This window comes from Humulus lupulus, chromosome 9, assembly GCF_963169125.1.
Source record: "Humulus lupulus chromosome 9, drHumLupu1.1, whole genome shotgun sequence".
Taxonomy (NCBI): Eukaryota; Viridiplantae; Streptophyta; class Magnoliopsida; order Rosales; family Cannabaceae; genus Humulus; species Humulus lupulus.
The window spans coordinates 162992250-163012203 of record NC_084801.1 but is presented as its reverse complement, the minus strand read 5'-3'; the positions used below and the strand labels follow the sequence as shown (position 1 = coordinate 163012203).

Below are 19954 nucleotides of genomic sequence, written 5' to 3'. Positions count from 1 at the left end.
TTTGTTTCACGTATCTAAACATAGTCGAATATGTTATGCTATGCGAACAGGTCATTGGAGGTTATTCCTCAAACTGGTAGGCGACCAGAATTGGAGGTTATTCTTTAATAGTGATCAAACACGGTTTAAAAGTTGTCTTCTTTCCTAACAACGATTAGGTTCTGAGGTTATCTTTCAAACTAGCAGAATTTGAAGCTATCCTTGATCAAAGTTCAAGGTTATCTTCTTTTCTGAAAATGCTTCCGAGTTTGTTCATCACTCAGTTCGAACCTGGTTCAGCTAGGTTTAAATGTTTGCTTAATAGCTACCTGTTAGTATTCAGGCCTTCTTCCTAGTTAGGACCAAGATTTTATAACTTTGATTTTTCATGTTAGTTTATTAAATTTTATTTGGAATGATCTTTTGACGATCCGAGCTAAAGTTCTAGCTCGGTTTTTATTTCCAAATTTCACTTTTATACTAACTTGAATTTTTCAAAGCTTGATTGCGTTATTTAAACTTTCAAGTACGTCTACTCGTTTCGTTTATTGTCACAATCACTGTGCAAACTTATTTAAAAATATAAGTACGATGAGCTTATAACTGCTCGAAACTCATACTCCATTATTCATAGAAGCATGATAGGTTAGAATATTACTCAAAATTTTGTTGCACAAAAAATTTGTAATATTTTTCCTTTTATGCTCGGTCATCTCTATACTTTAACCTTTTTCCAAAAGTTCGAGACAACCTTTTTTATTTAAAAGATGTATAGATTTTTTCCGAGCTCGTGGTATGGTTATATCCAACACCTATATGCCCCCCAAATAACCAAGTTACAAGTCTTGGATTACTTTCTCCTCAGGTTCGGCCTGGTTTTATAGTGCGAAATTCGAAGTTATCCTCTTTCAAGGTTATCTTCTTTTCTGAAAATGATCAGAATTCAAAGTTGTCCTCTTTCATGATTAATCTGAATTCGAGGTTATCTTCTTTCCTGATCGCGATCACTTTATAAAGCAATCTTTAATGGTGATTCCTCTGAGAAGAATCTTTGTTCATAACCCTAGCAGGTTTGGTTACATCGTATAGGCGACCAGAATACCCCTTAAGGCCTGTCTTCAGTGTTCAGCTCACGAAATGATCTCTGAGGAACATCTCCATTTATTCTACTAACATCTCCCATCCGGCACCTTTCTCCAGCTCAGGGTTCACCGAGCTATATAGAGATAACGCTAACAGATTTTTTAAAGCATGCTTTGCCATTTTTTATCCTTGTTCGTATCGTGGAAGTAATCTCAGGAGAACAGGTTCCTTATTTCCCTTACTCCATTAGCTTGTTAGTCCCGAAGGTAAACGAACAAGGTTGGAGTACCAGTTGGTTCCTTGCTAAGGCACATGAGTGAACAAACTCTGTTTGTGGCTGTCGAACAGAATGTCTCCATACCATAAGTGAGTAGGAGTATTCTTCATTCCTGTTCATTCTCTATGTATATCATAAATGGAATATATACATAGTTAGGTGAACAGGCTCGTCTTGGGGTAAGTATGGTCATGACTCCGAGGTGAGCCCTAAAATTCTTTCTCCTTGCTTTCTTTATGTAGATGTGTAAATAGGTGAAAACGTGCTCCAACCTACTTGTGTGCGAACAGTTATTGTTTTGTTCTTGTAGTCTCGTTAATCTAGTTATTTCTTACTTAGTGATAGTAACTTTTCCTCATCCTCGAGTATGCTCTCAAGGTTGCGAGGCTGAAACTATTTTGTAAAAAAATCCAACTGTATTGATTTATGAATATTGATGGTTAATCTAGAATTCCAACTTTATCCTTATATCGATTTATTTTTGTTGGTTAATCTGGACTCGTTACATAGTCAAGCTCGTGCTAACAGGCTCTTCCTATTTGTTCCACGTGTTAGCATCATGTACAAGTTATTCGAACATAACTTGTTCAAGTCAACTCGGAAGTTATCTTGATAATGTGTATCGATAAGCTCAAAAACTCATCAGCAAATATCACATGCTTTTCCTCGGAATGCCTTCGATATATCCTATTCGCCCCATGTGTGGATGCATGGACGAATAGGTTTCATTCAAGGATCAAACAAGCAGGCAAAACTTTGAGATGTCTCCAACTCTTTTTGACCTCGAACTGGTTCGAGCATAATCTTTGTGTGCGTAAATCTTTGGTCTAACCATCCAGATGTAACCTTGAAATGGTTCGAGCATAATCTTTCGAGATGCACTCCCTTATTCCTGTTCGCCCCTTGTAAGAATGCATGGGCGAACAAGTTTCATTAAAGGGTTATGTCAAGTTGTCCCTTATGTGTGCGAACAGGGTTTTGTAGTGACCTTGAAATGGTCTTGAGCCTTATACTTCGAGCTCAGTTCCCTTATGGTCACGCAGCATGATCTTTTCATGAATGGGTAGGACCTCGAAATCAAAGTCATCTCGAATAAACCATGGAATTGTTAGTCTGATCACTGTCTCAAAAATAAGTACGGTTGATCACAGAAATTTATGTTGTAGTTTCTGCTCGGGTGATTACTGTCTCGGAGATGAACTTCGTTCCCAACTTGCTTGCAAACAGTGGTTTAGCTTGGAGACGAACTGTGTTTATGGCTCGAATGACTTTTGTGGAGTGATGACCAGCTTGGGTGTGAGTACCAGATACCGTTCACATAGCTTGCACAGAGGGGTGATTAGCTCGGACAACTTATATGAGTTGGCTCGAGGGGTACATATAAGTCAGCTTCGAAGATAAATTATGTCTATAGCTCGAATGTCCCCGAGCTGTATCGTTCTAAGAACATAGTCTTCATACCATTCCAAGTTTCAACAGTACCAGGTGGAAGATAGTACAACCACTCTTTAGCTGCATCCTTTAGAGAGAAAGGAAAAGCTCGCAGCTTAATCTATTCCTCAGTCACTGCAGCGGGTTTCATACTAGAACAGACAATATGAAACTCCTTCACATGTTTATTCAGATCCTCACCAGGCAGCCCATGGAAATAAGGCAATAAGTGGATGAGGCCCGACTTTAGCTCAAAGTTTACATCCAACGGTGGATATTGGATGCATAGTGGTTGTTGGTCAAGATTTGGCGCTGCCAACTCTTTCAATGTCCTTTGCTGAGCCATTGTTCTATAGGATCGAACTGAATCGTCAGAATCAGATTCGTTGTCAGACGGTAATGGCACTTTAACAGGATTTTCTTGCGGAGCAAGACGTTGAAAGAGCGGATTATTAGTAATAATTCTTGAAGACCAAGAAGCTGACGATGACTCAAGTTACTGCTTGATTGCTTCCAACATGTTCTGAGTGTCTTCGTCAGACATATAACTCTGAGATACCAAGAGAAATCAAGTTAGTAAAAGTAAACCAATATGAATAATAAAAAGAATTAAATAGTTCCCCGGCAACGGCGCCAAAAATTTGATGCGTGTCGTATGGCGTACCAAATTTAATAAAGATTTTGATTACACTATCACCAATTAATTTAGTACAATGGCAAATAGAGGTCGAACCCAAGGGAACTATATTCAATTTATTATTCACAAAGTTTAACAAAGTTAAAAGGAAAAGGGGATTTTGAAATTTAAAACTAATAAGACGATTAACAAATAAGGATTTATAACGATTTTTAAAGAATAATTAAGAATTATTCTCCACCTCAAACAATCATGCATGAATATCAATGTTGAATATTATTCCGATTCCCAATTAAACTATTAACCCCGCAGATAAAGCTTAAGCAGTCAATTATCCCAATTTCCCTATTACAATCAATCACGGCGAAGCGCTCAATAATTAACTCTTTTTACCAAATAACAAACCTATGAAGCATATGATTCATTTAATTTAGTAAAAGCATTAAGAACAATGGAGATAGGTTAATCTAGGCAATAAATCAATTTAGCATATAATTCATTTAACCTAGGTTTTATCCTTCATCACAATCAACAACATATTTGACCATATCATCAATTACAATTTATCACCAATACTTAGAACCCTAAACTATTAGGTGAATAGAAATTCTAAGATGATAATGAAATAATGTAAACCCTAATTAGTTGTACACCCTAACAAGGAATCACAAAATTCATAAGATAAGCATAGAAGAATAGAATCAATTTAATATGAAGGAAATCAAGAAATAATACTCATAACTGAAGTTAAACAATCATGTCTGGGTTTTGAATAACCCTTAACCTAAAAGAAACTAGCCAATAATCTTCATCATGATTAAAAACATAAACATAGATAAAGAATAATAGAGTAGGGGAAGAAGAAAACTATTGAGATGTTGATTGCGATCTTCCTTCTCCTCCAAAGCTCTCTTTGAGTTTCTCTCTCTAAAAACGTAAAATAAAACCTAATTTTCGATTCTCCCCTTAATCCCCTTTTTTATCTCTCTTAAAATAATCAGAAAAATCTAAAAGAATTCAAAATTTAAACTCGTGCCGCGGCAAGCATTTTCCCTTGCCGCGGCAAGGAATTACGAATGGCACTTCTGGATTGTCGTGCCGCGACAAGGATTTTCCTTTGCCGCGGCAAGAAGCTCTCTGTTTTACTCGTAGCGGCAAGGATTTTTCCCTGTAGCGGCAAGTACTTGTTAGAAAAAGTTTATACAGGATCTTTATTTATTTTCATGTATATCTAATATTAAACAAATTAATACGAGATAGCCTAAAACATGTTTCTAAAATTGAATTCAAAGAGAAACAAATAATATAATACTTACAGTATACGCAGCGGAATTAAGAGTCCTTCCTTCAGTTTCTCTAACTCTTGTATCCTTTCTGTCGCAGAGTATTATCAAGAAACTGAATCGATCTTCTATTTTCTTCACGATCTTCCAATGTATCCTTAGAACCACCTAGACTAGTGTGGGCAATTCTCAACACATGAGATAGATATAGAGAGAAGAAGAGAAAATAACAAAGTGGCTTAGAAAAGGACTTGTGTTTAGAGAGAATATAAAACTATCAGAAAATCTGACTTGTGACTTATCTGCCGTCTCTAAAATCTTCTCTCTAAGCACTCCTTTTATAGACTCAATTAGGCCATTTAATTTAATTAAAAAATCAATAAAATAACAGCCATTTTGAAGCCCTAGGTCAAAATTATCATGGGCTATAGGCCCGTGAAATTTCTCATTTGATTATAAGCCCATTGGACTTAAAATCAAGGCCTGTATTATTTTCTATTGATTTAATTAATTAAATAATTATTTAAATCCTTTATCAAATTAATTATTTATAATTTGAACCTTGATTTAAATTTATTTATTAATTTAGATACCAATTTATCTTAATTAATAAATCTGCCATAATTTCTCTTTCCTTCTCAAAATTACATAACTCTGTGAAACTATCCAAAATTGACCTGGTCAACTTTGATAATTCTAATTGATGATTAAATCAATTAATTGAGACTATCTAGATGATTTTATCCAAGGTACAATGGGGACCATGGGCCTATGAAATCAAGCTCCAATAAATTATCATAAATCTAACAAATAAATTTACTAACTTACTAATTCCTCGTGACTCCACTATAGACTTGGAATTGCACTCTTGAATTCATAGAACGCTCTATAACAAATATAGATACGCTATTAATTATCCATTGTTACAACCATAATTGTCACTCAATCCTCTATAGACGGTCTACAATGAGATAGGACTAAAATACCGTGTTACCCCTCATTGTATTTTATCCTTAAAACACTTAGTTCCTTGTAAATGATATTTCAGTAAACTAATTTAATTACTGAAATGAGATCTCTATCATTTAACACCTTGAACCAAACTAAAAGGAAACCATCGTTTCACTTCTTCATCAAAAGTTATAGATGTTCATATCTATGATTAACACTCCCACTCAATTATACTACTGAGTTCCCAAGATGTAAGTATGGGCTAGTCCGTAGGGTAAGCTGGTAACGAACAAGTCAAAGAACTCAAATAATACAATCAGTTAGAATACTAACCACTCAGAATTGAGATTGAATTGATCTATGGTCAACTATATGATATGACTAGAATAGATAATAACGGTATGTTTACTTATCTTATCAACTGTCAATATCGGTCCTGTCCGATGTAACAAATACATCCGATCTTATCTACTTTGCTAATGTTCTGGAAAGAACATAACACTGTAATGTGTAAGTAGATCATATTGTAGATTGGCAAGTCAGTGTAAATCCGGTGCACTGACTAATCTTAGGACTAACTTATTTTGAACATATAATCATATTTATATTCCACTGTGATTACGTCACTATAAATAAGATTAGCTATATGCTCGGGATTTAATAGAAGTTTATATTAAACAAATAATCATGAAAATAAAACATGTGAGCAAAGTGATTGACCAAGTCAAAAAATGATTTCTATTCTTTTATTGATAATAAAATGAGATTACAAAGAATTTGGGTTTTAATTAGGGCATAAAACCCCAACAGTACTCTGCTGCCTTGGCTCGTAGTGGCAAGGATTTTTTCCTGTAGCGGCGAGCTCTCTGCTTGACTATGCTTTCATTCTTTTTTCGATTTTTTTCTCCTCTTTAACTTCACTCCAATGATTAGAACCCTACAATATTATCATCCAACCAAAAACTCATTAAAAATATATACATTATCCTCAAAAATGACGATTCAGTTTAAATGAAACAAATTAGCAAAACGATTCTAACCATCCTCAAACACACTACTTATTAACATAAAACCCTAAAGAATAAGAAATAAACTTTATACAAAAATAGACTTATCATAGGGTTACAAGCAATGGTTTTATCACTGTTCATAACTTGAACAAGCCGCCGCCATAAGTGGATCTATCCTTGAGTCACCGTGATTGCTCCACCTTGTAACTTGGAATCACTGGATTTTTAATTCCAACATTGTGCCTTAATTTGGACGCAATTAAGTGAAATTATTTTTCACATAGATCTGTGATTTGTCTCGACAAATATGGTGTTTTCTTACAACTTGCAATCACTCCACAAATGGCCTGGCCGATCTGGCCCTTGATGACGTATGGAGTCTTCTGGAGATGATTTCATCAAAGTATTTATTCATAGACTTCGTTAGATTGAACCTCTTTATCTTGAATCTACTCTCTCAATGAAAGCACCAAACTGTTGATGCCGTTTTTGTCAACTTGAGAACATAAGAGCATGAATTCAAGAATAGAGATATAATCAAATAAATAACACCACATTTTATAGTGGTTTAGCCCCAAAAAGATGACCTACGTCCACTTAGTCACTTTTATTAATATTTAAGCTTGAAGAACCATAGTTTCCGGCGAACCTGCGTCGCCGGTTGTTCTATAGTTCTCATTCGCTTTACATTACATAAGGACTATTTATATAAGAATGGTCATTCGACATTCTGAATTGCCTCCCCCTATTTCTATCCCATCTCCTCTTATTTATAGTGAGGAGTTTAGGGTTATAATTAGATCATGGGCCTAAGTTATTGGGCTTGGCCTGCAAATAATACATTACAACATAAATACAGTTATATTTTGATAAATGACAACTCTGTACTCCTATGCTAACTATATTATCACGGATACTGTGTGCTGAACGAACAAGATCCTCCTTTTAGCGTGTAATGATTTGTCTTGTGCGAACAAAGGTTGAGGAATGCGACTACGCGACCAAATTCCTTTTGTTAGCGCTTGGTAGTCTAATTTGTACTCTGTGAGAAGAATAACTATTTTGCACTGCGTGAGCACAGGAAGGCAAAGTGTTATGTTCATCATCCCTTCGTAATTGTTATTTATTATTAATTTTTAAATGTCATAAATGTCCAAAAAATAGGTATAACAGGTTTATTTTCCCATATTTTTGTATAAAAATTGGTTTATGCCATAGTTTTACTCTTAATCAAGTTTTATTAATTTGGAAGGGTATGTTTGTAATTTGATTATTTTTTTAGCTTATTTTATTTTTTTATATTATTTTAACATAACTAATTTTATATTAAAATTTTCTTTGGTTGTTTTACAATTTTTTTCTTTATTTTGTCATATGAATTGTGTTTATTATTTTTTTATTTATTATAATCATTTTTTCCTTATTTTTATATTGTACGTTTCTTTTTTCAAATCCTGGATAAGGTAACCAGCTACTTGATTGATCTTTGACAATTATGTAAAAAAAAATCCTAGAGCTAGGTTAAATAACATGTACCAGGAGAAGTAACCAGTTATCCTTAGAGGAGTAACATTCTGCCATAAGAAGGGTAGCCAGTTACCATAAGAGGGGTGACGGGTTACTCACATTAAATATGAAAAGAAACATCAAATCTAAATGAAAACGAGGAAGAACACTTCATTAAAAAAATGAATAAGTAACTATGATTTTAGTAACATAGGTAACCAGTTACCATAAAGAACAAAAAAATATACACACACATCATAACGTGAAGGTAACCAGTTACCCCAGAAATATATACAAAAATAATGAGAAAGTAACCAATTTCCACAAATTTGAAGATAGAAAAAAAAAAAATCAGTTCCACCCCTTTCCCTTCTCTCCCATCTTCTTCATATAATTTTATTTTTCTAGATCTGAATGTTCCCATCAGGGTAACTGGTTACTCATTCACGTTTTCATATTTTTATTAGTTTTCTTTCCAAATTTTGGTATTCCTGTAAGAGTTACAGTAAAAAGAAAATGCTGAAAAAATTGATTTGAATTTTTTTACATATAGTGGAAAAAACTATAAAAAAAATCAAATAATTAAATATAATAAATAATAAAATAATTATGTAATATTAAAATATGTGTGAAAAAAGGAAAAAAATGGAATGAGAAAAGAATAAGTACAAAAAAAGAAGGAAAAAACACTTAGGAAAGAAAACTAAAAAAAAATATGAAAAAAACAAAACAAAAGAAATGATGAAGGAAAAAAATAGATAAATGAATAAAAATGAAAAGAAGAAGAAGAAAAATAATGAGAAAATTGAAAGAAAAAAATGAATGAAAAAATTGATAGAAAAAAATTAAAAAAAAAAGAAAGAAAAAATGAAAGAAGAAAAAAAGAAAGAAAAAAAAAAGCTCATATGCGTGAAAAAAAGAAAAAAAATGGGAGGAGAAAATAATTAATACAAAAATGAAGAAAAAATAGAAGGAAAAAATGAAAAAAAGAAAAGGGAAAAAAAAGAAAGAAAACTGAAAAAATATGAAGAAAAAAAAACAATACAAATGAAATAAAAAAATAGAAAAATTAATAAAAGTGAAGAAGAAGAAGAATGAAAAAATGGTAAGAAAAAAAAAGATAAAGGAAAAAATTGGTAGAGAAAAAATGAAAAAAGAAAAAATGGTAGAAAAAATAAGTAAGGAAAAAAAGAAAGAAAAAATAACTAAAAAAATAATTAAAAAATAAAAAAGTAGAAAAAATAAAATAAAATCACCTTCAAAATTAAAGAAATTATAATTATGATAAAAAAATGTGTCATTTTCATATTTTAATTAGCTACTAATTGTATTTCTCATACTTTAATTTTGTCTTTAATTAAATTTTTCATACAAATTAAGAAAAGTGAAATTCTCATATTTTGTACATTAATGGTTTAAAAACCATATTTTTTAAAAAGAGAAATTATAGGAAATGACAACTAATGTCTTCATTTTTAAAATTGTAAAGAAGTGACAATTTTATATTGTTGATTACCTAAATTGTCATTTTTTATAATTTATTTATTTAGGGTTGTATGACTTTAATATAGTGGTATATGTATGTTAGTTCTGTTTAATTATTTTTTTATTTTAAAGTTATATTGATTTTTTAAGTTTTTTATAGGTTGTTGGTATATTATTTTCTAATTAGTATATGTATTTTATGTATTTTTTGTGGTATAGTATATAATTTTTTTTTATATTTAGTTTTTATTTTATTATACATAGTGGTAGTATATAATTTTGTATCATAGTATATACATTTTAATAGTAGTATATAATTTTGTAAGCATATTATATACGTTTTTTAGTAATAATTTTGTAAGTTTTGATGATATATTATTTTTTAACTCAGTATATATATTTTATGGTATGGTATATTATTCAACAATTTATAAAAAAAAAATTAAAATAACTTTAAAATAAAAATTAATTAAACAAAACTAATATATATGTACCATAATATTAAAATATTTAAAATAAAATAATAATTTATTTAAAATATATTTAATAATATATAATATTAAAGAGATAATTAAACTATTTTCCTACAAAATTAAAAACCATCGTATTTCCTAACTTTCATACATACCCTTCTAAAAATTCCCCAGTTTTCTCCATTCATTATTAGGCCTAGGCCAAGGCCAAGGCCCAAGTCTCGATTCAACGACTCCCGGCCCAAGTCTCGATTCAACGACTCCCTTCTCTCTCATTACTTTCCCGCCTCGGACGGCTCCATGAGCTGCGCCTGACTGCAAACTCAGGCGAAGCTTTCAGTCTCGTCAATGGAAGAACACGATGAGATCTCCGGCGGCTTCCTTACGAATTACACTGACCAACCCCTCTCTTCCCAAGCCCTACCTCGTATCAGAGCCCTGATCATAAGCCCCTCAATTCCCGATTCCACAATCTCCTCCATCTTTCAAACCCTAACTCGGTCTCTTGAACTCAGCCGCGACTCCGTCGTACTTCATCAAGCACTTCACCTCCTCTCCGATTTATCTTCTCACCATCCTCAATTCTCCCGCATCGTCTTCGACTCGGTCCGCTCTCACTCACTCCTCTCCAACGCGTCGACTCACCTTGCCGTCCAGGCGCTCGATGTCATCGTTTCCATCGCGGAACGTGACCCTGCGTTGGTTCCAGCCGTATACGAGCTTGACGATGACGGTTTTTTCCCCTCGCTGTGTTTCCGTCCATCGCTGTCCGTGCGACTGTGGCTACTGAAGAACGCCGAGAGGTTTCGTGTTCGGCCGCATGTTTCGTTCACTCTGTTTCTCGGGTTTACGAAGGACCCTTACCCTTGCGTGAGGAGAGCTGCTCTTGATGGACTGGTTCGTTTGAGCGAGTTCAATGTCATCGAGGACGAAGACATGATCCGCGGCTGCTATAACCGTGCCGCTGATCTTCTACGCGACATGGAAGATAGCGTAAGGTCGGCTGCAGTTCGTGCGGTAAGCTCTGATTAGTCCAATGTATCTGTGTTTGGTGCTTCATATATTTATCTATTTAAGTATTTGCGCATGCTTATCGGCCAAGGCAATTCTCATGATACAATGCTACATATAATGGGGTTTTTTTCATTTATTCTTTTAATTCAAAGTATGGAGTTGATGTGCTATAAGCTTTGATAAGATCTTTCATAGAACACTGGATCAATATAAGTTGAGAATTGCTTTGAATTTTGAGCTGTACTGTAGTTACTATTGAGTTCAGGTTTGCTTTTCCTAATCCTGTTCGTGTATATGTTGAATGAAGGTTTGTGCTTGGGGTCTAGTCCTCGCGGCATTCAACCCTGAAACAAAATTACAGTGTTCTGATGAATTATTTGTCAAGGTATTTTCTAAAGATCATATATTTACGAATTTATTATGTCCGCCTGCATGATGTTATGGGAAAACTTATGAATTTATCTTTGTTCAAAGGCTGCTTTTACTTATTGTTAAAAAAAAAAGGCTGCTTTACTTAATATTGCATTTAAGCTTGTGATTGAATGGGTATAGTTTGTTTATTCTCAGAAAAGAAGCCTCTTTTTGGAAGGGCGCTTCTGCTTATATATTTGAAATTTTCATTTCAAGATTCAATATCGTCTAATGGACTTCCCAATTTTACCCAATTTTATTTTAATTTTTGATATGGGTTCTCCCACTGAACCTTACAATCTTCGCCAGGCAAAAAGCTCTGCACATTTTGTTTTTTAAGAAGGCATATGTTCCTTCTTTTGGCTTTTTATGTACAACAGATACTAAAAGTGTTTCAGCTGTAATTCGATACATTGGTATAGCTCAAGAGCCCATGAATATGGGCGGGGAACACCGAGTGTAACTATTCATTTGCATAATTCTTGTATACATTTACTTTCTTCCCCCTGCATCTCTGGTAGTCTATAAGAGAACTCAAGAATTTTAACTATTATTCAATAAAGTTATCAGTTTAGAAGTAGTCTATCTCTCTTAAGAGTCTAGGTAGTCCTACTGATCTGTTCAAGTCAATTTCTTTTTTAGGATTTCACTAGGTAAATTAAATTACCACCCTCCTCAACCTGCTGCAGTTGAATGGGTGGATATTCTTTTCTTGTTCTCTCTGAAAGTGAGCAGAAATTAACTAAACTTATAAGTTAAGTTGTAAGATGATGTTTGTGCTATGTTTATGCTTGTAGGTGTGTTCTATGGCTAGAGACATGAGTGTGGAGGTCAGGGTTGAAGCTTTCAATGGCCTAAGGAAAATAGAAGTGGTATCCGAGGACATTCTTCTGCAAACCCTGTCGAAGAGACTTCTTGCAATTGTTAAAGAAAAGAGATCTCTTGGTCTGTGCTTTGGTGAACAATTTGAAATATTGGCATCAAGTGTTGCTGGAGCTTTAATGCATGGACTTGAGGATGAATTCTTTGAGGTAACATATTCTTAATCTTTTCATGCGTTCTATATTGTTCAAAACTATCGCATTTTCTTGTTCAAGGCCTTATATGTCCACCCTGTTATTCCAATGCTTGTTTCTTCTTCTTGCTATGGAGATCAAGGGAGATAATTGTGTTCTCGTGTCAATTTGGAATTATGATATGATTATGATATTGTCCTTGAATTTACACTTCATATAAATATGCTCGATGCCATAGTTTTATCTGACCTTTACAGGATCTGTTACTTTTGCATTGTTTGCCATAGCTGGATGGCGATCCATGAATATCTGTTCAAGACTTCAATCTTAATATCTTGTTGTTTCTGTAGTAAAATTTTCACAAATCTACTTTCTGATTTTAAACACTCGAATGAATCTGAAGGTGCGGAAGTCTGCTTGTCATTCTTTGTCTACACTCATCATCCTCTCTGCTAACTTTGCTCGGGAAGCCTTAAACTTGCTGATTGATGTACTGAATGATGGTTCAGTCATTGTTCGGTTACAAGCTTTGGAAACTATGCATTGTATGGCAAGCTGTGATCGCCTGAAATTGCAAGAGAAACATGTGCACACGGTATCTCTGGATTCTAAAAACTTGAATTGGTTTTTCAGTAATATTCTCTGGAACTCCAAAATATGATTAATTTACTAGCTGTATGTGTATGTAATATATCTCTTGCACAAAGAGGTGATACTTATCATTAATTGTTTTGATCTATGATATTTGATTGATTGTCAGACTGACTAGATGGCTTCTGCTGTAGCTTATTATGTATGAACTTGTTGTTGCTGTTGTTTTCCTTTTTTTTTTTTTTTTGGTTTTCTCTTCACATATAATTATGCACATTCTTCTTCTTGTTTTCATTGGTGTTGTTCTTATTGTAAAAGATGACATTGTAACTTGACTAATCTATCCTTGTTTGGTTATTCAGTTTCTTGGTCCTCTGGTTGACAAAACTTTATCCGTCAGATGTGCCACTAGGAAAATACTTAAATTAGTGAAGCTTTCGGTTTTGAAACTCTTTACTCTAACAGTAGATGCGCTGCTAGACAATTTAGCAAGATATCCAGAGGTAAAATTTTGTCCTCCTTGCTACTTCCTCTCAGTACAAACTTGTATAATTTATGACTTTCCTTCAATAGTAAGGCGGTACCATGGTACACTGGCCTTTTTACTTAGCTACATTCTGTTGTTATTGCTTCAATTGTTTTCCATACGTTATTATTGTTTTCATAGAAGTTTATAACAATTCAGTCATTTTATTAAGTGTGGCTTTGATGATCTGAAATTTTATAATAAAAATTATATGCTGTTCTTTCATTTGATTTGACTAGTGTAGTCTGTTTCTTCCAGGATGAAGTTGATACATTCTCAGCTTTGTTTCACTTTGGTCGAAATAATGGAAAATTTGTAGTGTGCATTATTGAGGATATCTTACAACAGGTTAGCATTCTTTGGCAAATAGTATTACTAGTTCTTAAATTAACCTAGAGGGCCCAGGTGATCTATCTAGTAGAAAATCTCGTGCAGGGTCATCATAGAAGTGTTCCTGGCATGAAATTAAAGTCTCTTGAGTGTTATGGTTTAAGAAACTTCTTTGTAAATGCAAATCTTGTAATTCTTTTCTGTAGAACATGTTGCAGACTCTTGTTTGCTACTGCTATGGTGCTTGTATACTGTACCTTTCAGGACTTATTCGCATTATAATATCTGAATCCTATAATCTAGTTGATGCTCCTATTTTTTTTCAGTGATAATGCATTGAGCCATTCATTATTTGGGTTGACACTAAAACTTCTTACCAAATTAGGTGAAAAAATGTTTTTGAAGATGAGAAGCTAAATAACCATCATGGACATCAAAAGATGAGTTAAAATGGTATTTTTTAAAAAGAGGCCGTAATACAATATAAATGTGTTGTGTTACAATAAACTAATATGCGTATAGTATTTACATCCTATTTTTGTTTTTTAAACCAATTCATTGCATGCTTTTATGTGTCTTTTATTAATGAATGGATTGATGTTCTTATATGGGTAAATATTGTATTTTGTTTAACCTATGTGACAATTATAGTTGTCCCGTCTGTTCTACTTCTTTTCCTGAGTCCTCTTTGTGTTTATCTTCCTTTCTCAGGTCAGATTGATAGCTAATATTTTTTAACTGTTCATTTTCCTTTGGTAGATAGAGCCAACATCTGATGGCAAGTTGGATTTTGATAATGTGAGAGTAGCTGGTATGCTAGTTTTGGCAATCTCAGCTCCACTCTCAGGTGAAAATGCTTCCAAAATTCCACAGAGAGTATATTCTTATGCACTTACAATGCTAGGAAGGATAGCTGATTCACTGAGTGATGTTATGGACCAAAGTGATCTTTTAGTCTACTTGTCTCGGTGCAGTAAATCCAGAAGCCTCTCCGCAATTGAGCTCAAAGAGGGAGGACAATGTTTTCCTTTGGTCAAAGGTGACATTCAAGTTTACTTTAATGATGACATAATTGGTTCCCCTGCAAAACCTTCACAGCAAAAGATAGATGGAACCTCTGAAATTCAGTTTCTAGACATTGATGAGCCACAAAAAGTCACTTCACTTTTAAATTGCAAGCTGGAAGTCCATGATGAAATAATTAGGTCTATAAATGCTATCACAGCAAGGGTCAAAGATATTTGGCCATTAGTACAATCGGGATATGGGCATGAAGTGCTGAGAATGTTGAGGTTGCCTTCTACTCTCTCTATTCTGTACTATCGTGTTTCTTCATTTGTAAGGGCCACTAATCTTTTTGTCATCTTTTCTCATGGTAATATAAGAGAGGGAACACAGATTTTGGGGAGAGACCTCATATTTCATGGAAGGGAAATACTGTGTTGCCATTCTATTATCTATGGTTTGATTTTAATGCATGTAGATGGTAAACTATCTCTTCAATAGGATCTAGATGCTTGTGCCAACTGAGGAACTACATGACTAAAGTAATGTCTTTATATCAATCTGCAAAAGACAAAATTTAAGATACATCTCATTGCTTGATCATTTATTACACCTTGAGATCTATATGTTTTGAATTACAATAATTTTGTTTTTAATACTGTCAATATAATTTTTTTAAATATATATATATATTTAACATCCGGGTTCATGCAGGAGTTGCAAAGAAGAGCTAGCATTGTTTGACTCGAATTCCGGTGAATCTGCTGGGGTTTTAAGCTTCACATTGCTATATCTCCAGTCCATTGAACTGCTCGCCAAGGTGTGGGGTCACTTCCTGCCTCCAAATTTTCTCGCCTGTAGAATGGGAACATTGGATCTTTTGTTTGGAAAACTGGAGAGGAGGCTCAGAGAATTGAGGGGTAGGTTTATATGTTTGTCTGAAGAGGAGGAGTTGCATGTCTTGGAATTGGTTCTTTTGACTTGCATACTCAAGCTATATAAAGTTGAATTTTTCTGCAAACACGATACACTAGAAAAACTCTCTACTACTCTTTCAGAGGTGGAAAATCTCCTTAAAGAAGACTTTATTCAACCTTCTAGTTTTGTAATTGAAGTAGGTAAGTTATCAGCAGAAATTCATACATCTGCCAGTGGTGAATCCTATGATCGCTCTCTATTTAGAAGGTTATTGGAAATGTTCTGCCTCAAAGAGATTGTGTTTTGTGGGAGACTCAAGAATGTAAAAGCGGAACTAAACATTCCTAATAATGACCCTGAAAACCCTATTATTTATATTCCAGGACTACCTGTTGGCATAGCATGCCAAATTACTGTTCACAACATTTTGGTTGAGAGTAGGTTGTGGTTGAAGATGACAATGGGTGATGGATCAGCTCAATTTATCTTTTTGGATTTGAGTTGTTTTGAAGAATGTAATGGTTATAGAAGATTTTCATTTCTTGCACCCTTCTACAAAACCCCAAAAGCAATGTCCTTTAGTATTAGGCTGTGTATTGGTATAGAATGCCCATTCGAGGATCTCCACTTTGTCAAACGTGGCGTGGGTCCTAAGCACAAACTGGCCTATCTTTGTAAAGAAAGGGAGGTTTTTCTGTCTATGATATCTAAACGCTAAGTGAGCTGTTTTACCTCTTATGTAAATTGGGGAAAAGGCAACCTTGTGGTCGGTACGGTTCAGACATCCAGCTAAAATGATGATAACATATCTCTGTTGATTCACTTTCTCCAGATGGCTGCTTAATGCTCTTTGAATCAGAGAAAAGGTCTAGATTGCAAGGTTGGTTCAATCAAATTTTGTTGTCAAAAACCAAAATGATGATAGGCAAATTGGTGAAAGGGAAACAAATAATTTCTCCCAAGCATAAAAGGTATTGCTTTTTGGCAATTTTCTACTTATTTGGATTTTCAGGAAGCTTTGGTTGAAGCACTGGAAGTAATATTTTGCCTTTGATATCTTTCAGTCGTCCAGTTTCTATTTTAATGATAATTCATCTCATAGTTGTAGTCTTTACATGTGTATAGATTGATTTGTCAGGGAACTAAAACATAAAACAATTTGTGCTTTTCATCCATCAAAATTATCTTGCTTTCTTTTAATGTTTTTTGGCTTCTTCTAGTATAATAGGAGATTGCATGTGAAAGCTTTTTGTGATGCTGGAGACGGTGGAGCCAAAATCCAACTAGTTTCTGGAAATCATGTCCAATATCTGTATCAAAATCTTACACCGCTGCTTCATCGTTTCAGGTAAAATTCTTTTTTTTTATAATTGCAAGCCATGTCTTGAAATATATGAAATTTATTGATGCTGTTCATGTAGGTCTGAAATTTTTCACAATGCTGATGTTTGTTTCTTAAGTTTATGCAGAGCACAAAAAGATATGGTTGCAAGTTCCTGGCATTGCTCCAACACTTGTGTGATAAGATCGAGTGATGAACAACTCTGCTGCCGCCAGACCGGGATAAAGTAATTTGAACGATTTACGACTCTGCCACCTGCCTGGAATAAAGTAAAACTGCAGCCCTCGTTGACATTCGTTATTGTTAGAACTTAGCCACTAAAGGATTTTTAAATGTGGCTAAATATGTCATTCAAAATTGGAGTTGTATCCATGCCTAAATAAAATGAAATTACCGTATTTTTTAGGTGACTAAGCTTCATCTTCATTTTCGAGCCAAACTTTTTACATGACATGGGTTCTATTCGCTTGAAAATTTGGTGATGCTGATGGATTACAACTTTTATTTTCAATTTATTATGTTGTACAACTTTATATCACGCACTTTTCCTTTGACTTAACATGAGAGCATTTTTAACCAAATCAAATGTTCGCTCCCCAAAAATTTTATTTTTTAAGTTTAAGAATATAATTTGAAGAAGTATCATTAAAACTCCTGTATTTTTGGTGGAGATAGACATTTTTAATATGAAAATTTGCAAAAACACTAAGTTTAAAAAAATATTTGCAGAGTAGTATATATATATAATAATACTTATTATTTATCAAGTGCATATAGCATTGTTGGATACCATTTTCTTTTTTACAAAATATATTTAAATGTCGACTTGTATGCTTCACTCTTATGTATTTTATTATAGTTATTGTAAAAAATTTACTTTCTTTTACTAATCTAATCTAGGGGGTTTTTGATTGGTTTCTAAATGAAAATAATTTCATTAATCAAGGCTAACAAGAGCACACGGGGATTTAATCTCTACGTAGATTATAGAAATTTAGTTATTACCGTTTGCTCTCTTTTTGTTTTTTTTTTTAAATATGTTAAATCTTCCACCGAAATCCAATTTGGTATTTCCCCCTAATTTTATATATTTAACTCTTTTTTTTTGTGCAAATTTTATTTTATTATATTGAATGAAAAACCTAAGTGAAAATATGATAAATTATCAGTAGGAAGATGCACAGCACATTTAATTTCTATTACAATTTCATTGATATGTAAAAAGAAAAAATTAATTTAATTGCATTATATTATAAACAAATTGTTCTTGCAATTTGTACCAATTCAGCCTCAAACCATTTTTTTTTTTTTTGGCATTCTATACCACTTAAAAAATTTAATGGGAAGCAAACCAGGAAAAATTGCAAAAGAACTTGTGAATACATGAAACTGTTAAGTCATAATTAATCTATGTAATTAGTTATATCTTTTATGTAATTAGTTATTTCCTTTACTCAGTCATACTTTGGTGCTTACATGTGTATATTCTTTCTTTTTGGCATTGGTACTCATGAGCTAAGGCTCTATATATGTATTCTTTACTGTTTTAGAAAAGATGAGAATACACAATATTTCTTCTACACAATTCTCCCATATTACGTTTATCATGGTATCAAGCCACTAACAACTCCATGGCTTCGAGTATCAGCGTCACTGGCTCCGATGGTCCGCCGCCACCTCCTCCTCCGCCCCCGCCTCCTACATCGACTAGCCTCTTTACCCCGCCATCACGCCCACAACCCCAACCCCAACCTATGGAAACATTTCTTTCTTCTCCACTTGGGTTTTCCTCTCCGATAGCCACTTCCTCTGTTTTCCCTTCGCTGCCCTCTGTTCATCAGGCGCTTACTGTCAAATTAGATGAGACTAACTTTATTGTTTGGAAGAATCAGCTGCTTAATATCGTTATTGCCAATGGGCTTGAACTTTTTCTGAATGGTACGTGCCCTTGTCCTTCACAATTTCTTGACTTAGCTCAAACTCAACCAAACCCGGATTATCCTCAATGGCACCGCTACAATCGGCTAGTCATGAGCTGGCTTTATGCTTCTCTTAGTGACTCAATGCTTGATCAAATTGTTAGGTTCTCTACCGCCTCTGAGATTTGGCACGCTCTAGAGCAGATCTATTCGTCTGCTTCCTTTGCCCACATCTCTGAACTCCATACCAAGCTTCAGACCATGAAGAAAGATGGCCTCCCTGCTCTGGCCTACATTCAGAAGTTTCGATCTGCCTGCAACACTCTTGCCTCCATTGGTGAATCTGTCCCTTACAAGGATCAGATTCTCTATTTTTTAGGTGGTCTTGGGCGTGAGTATAACTCTTTTGTAGATTCAATAAATATTCGGGTTCATAAGCCTTCTATTGAAGAGCTTTACAATCTTTTTCTCAGTTGTGAGGCTCGATTGGAGAGGCAAAATGCAAGTGATACCCTGAGCTCCCTTCAAGCCAATATGGCTCACCTCCCAAATCAGCCATCTAAACCCAAACCCACCACCCCTTTCTCATCGTCCCACTCGTTTTCTCGCCCACCTCCTCGACCCACCAATTTTTCCAAACACCCTTCTCATTTCTCTAACCCTCCCTGGTCTCCCTCTCCCCCATCCTCTGGCTGTCGTCCTGATTATCATCTCCGATGTCAGATTTGTTTGAAGCCTGGTCATACAGCAAATATTTGTTATCATCG

The 19954-nt window shown here is 34.2% G+C and overlaps 1 protein-coding gene across 7 annotated transcripts; it reads left to right on the top strand.

Annotated features, from left to right (window-relative positions):
- Window positions 1–10301: 10301 nt before the first annotated feature.
- LOC133800883 (protein SIEL) lies at window positions 10302–17673 on the top strand. Of its 7 annotated transcripts, none has more exons than XM_062238981.1 (10): window positions 10303–11132; window positions 11437–11514; window positions 12338–12571; window positions 12960–13151; window positions 13510–13650; window positions 13932–14021; window positions 14763–15295; window positions 15723–16806; window positions 17155–17274; window positions 17396–17673. In XM_062238981.1, exons 1-8 carry the CDS (start codon window positions 10464–10466, stop codon window positions 16642–16644), a joined length of 2859 nt encoding a protein of 952 aa, XP_062094965.1. In that variant the 5' UTR covers window positions 10303–10463; the 3' UTR covers window positions 16645–16806; window positions 17155–17274; window positions 17396–17673. The 7 variants fall into 7 exon arrangements, with proteins under 7 accessions (XP_062094967.1, XP_062094965.1, XP_062094964.1 ...); XM_062238980.1 differs by having other exon boundaries at window positions 17147–17274; XM_062238978.1 differs by having other exon boundaries at window positions 15723–16897.
- Window positions 17674–19954: the final 2281 nt, after the last annotated feature.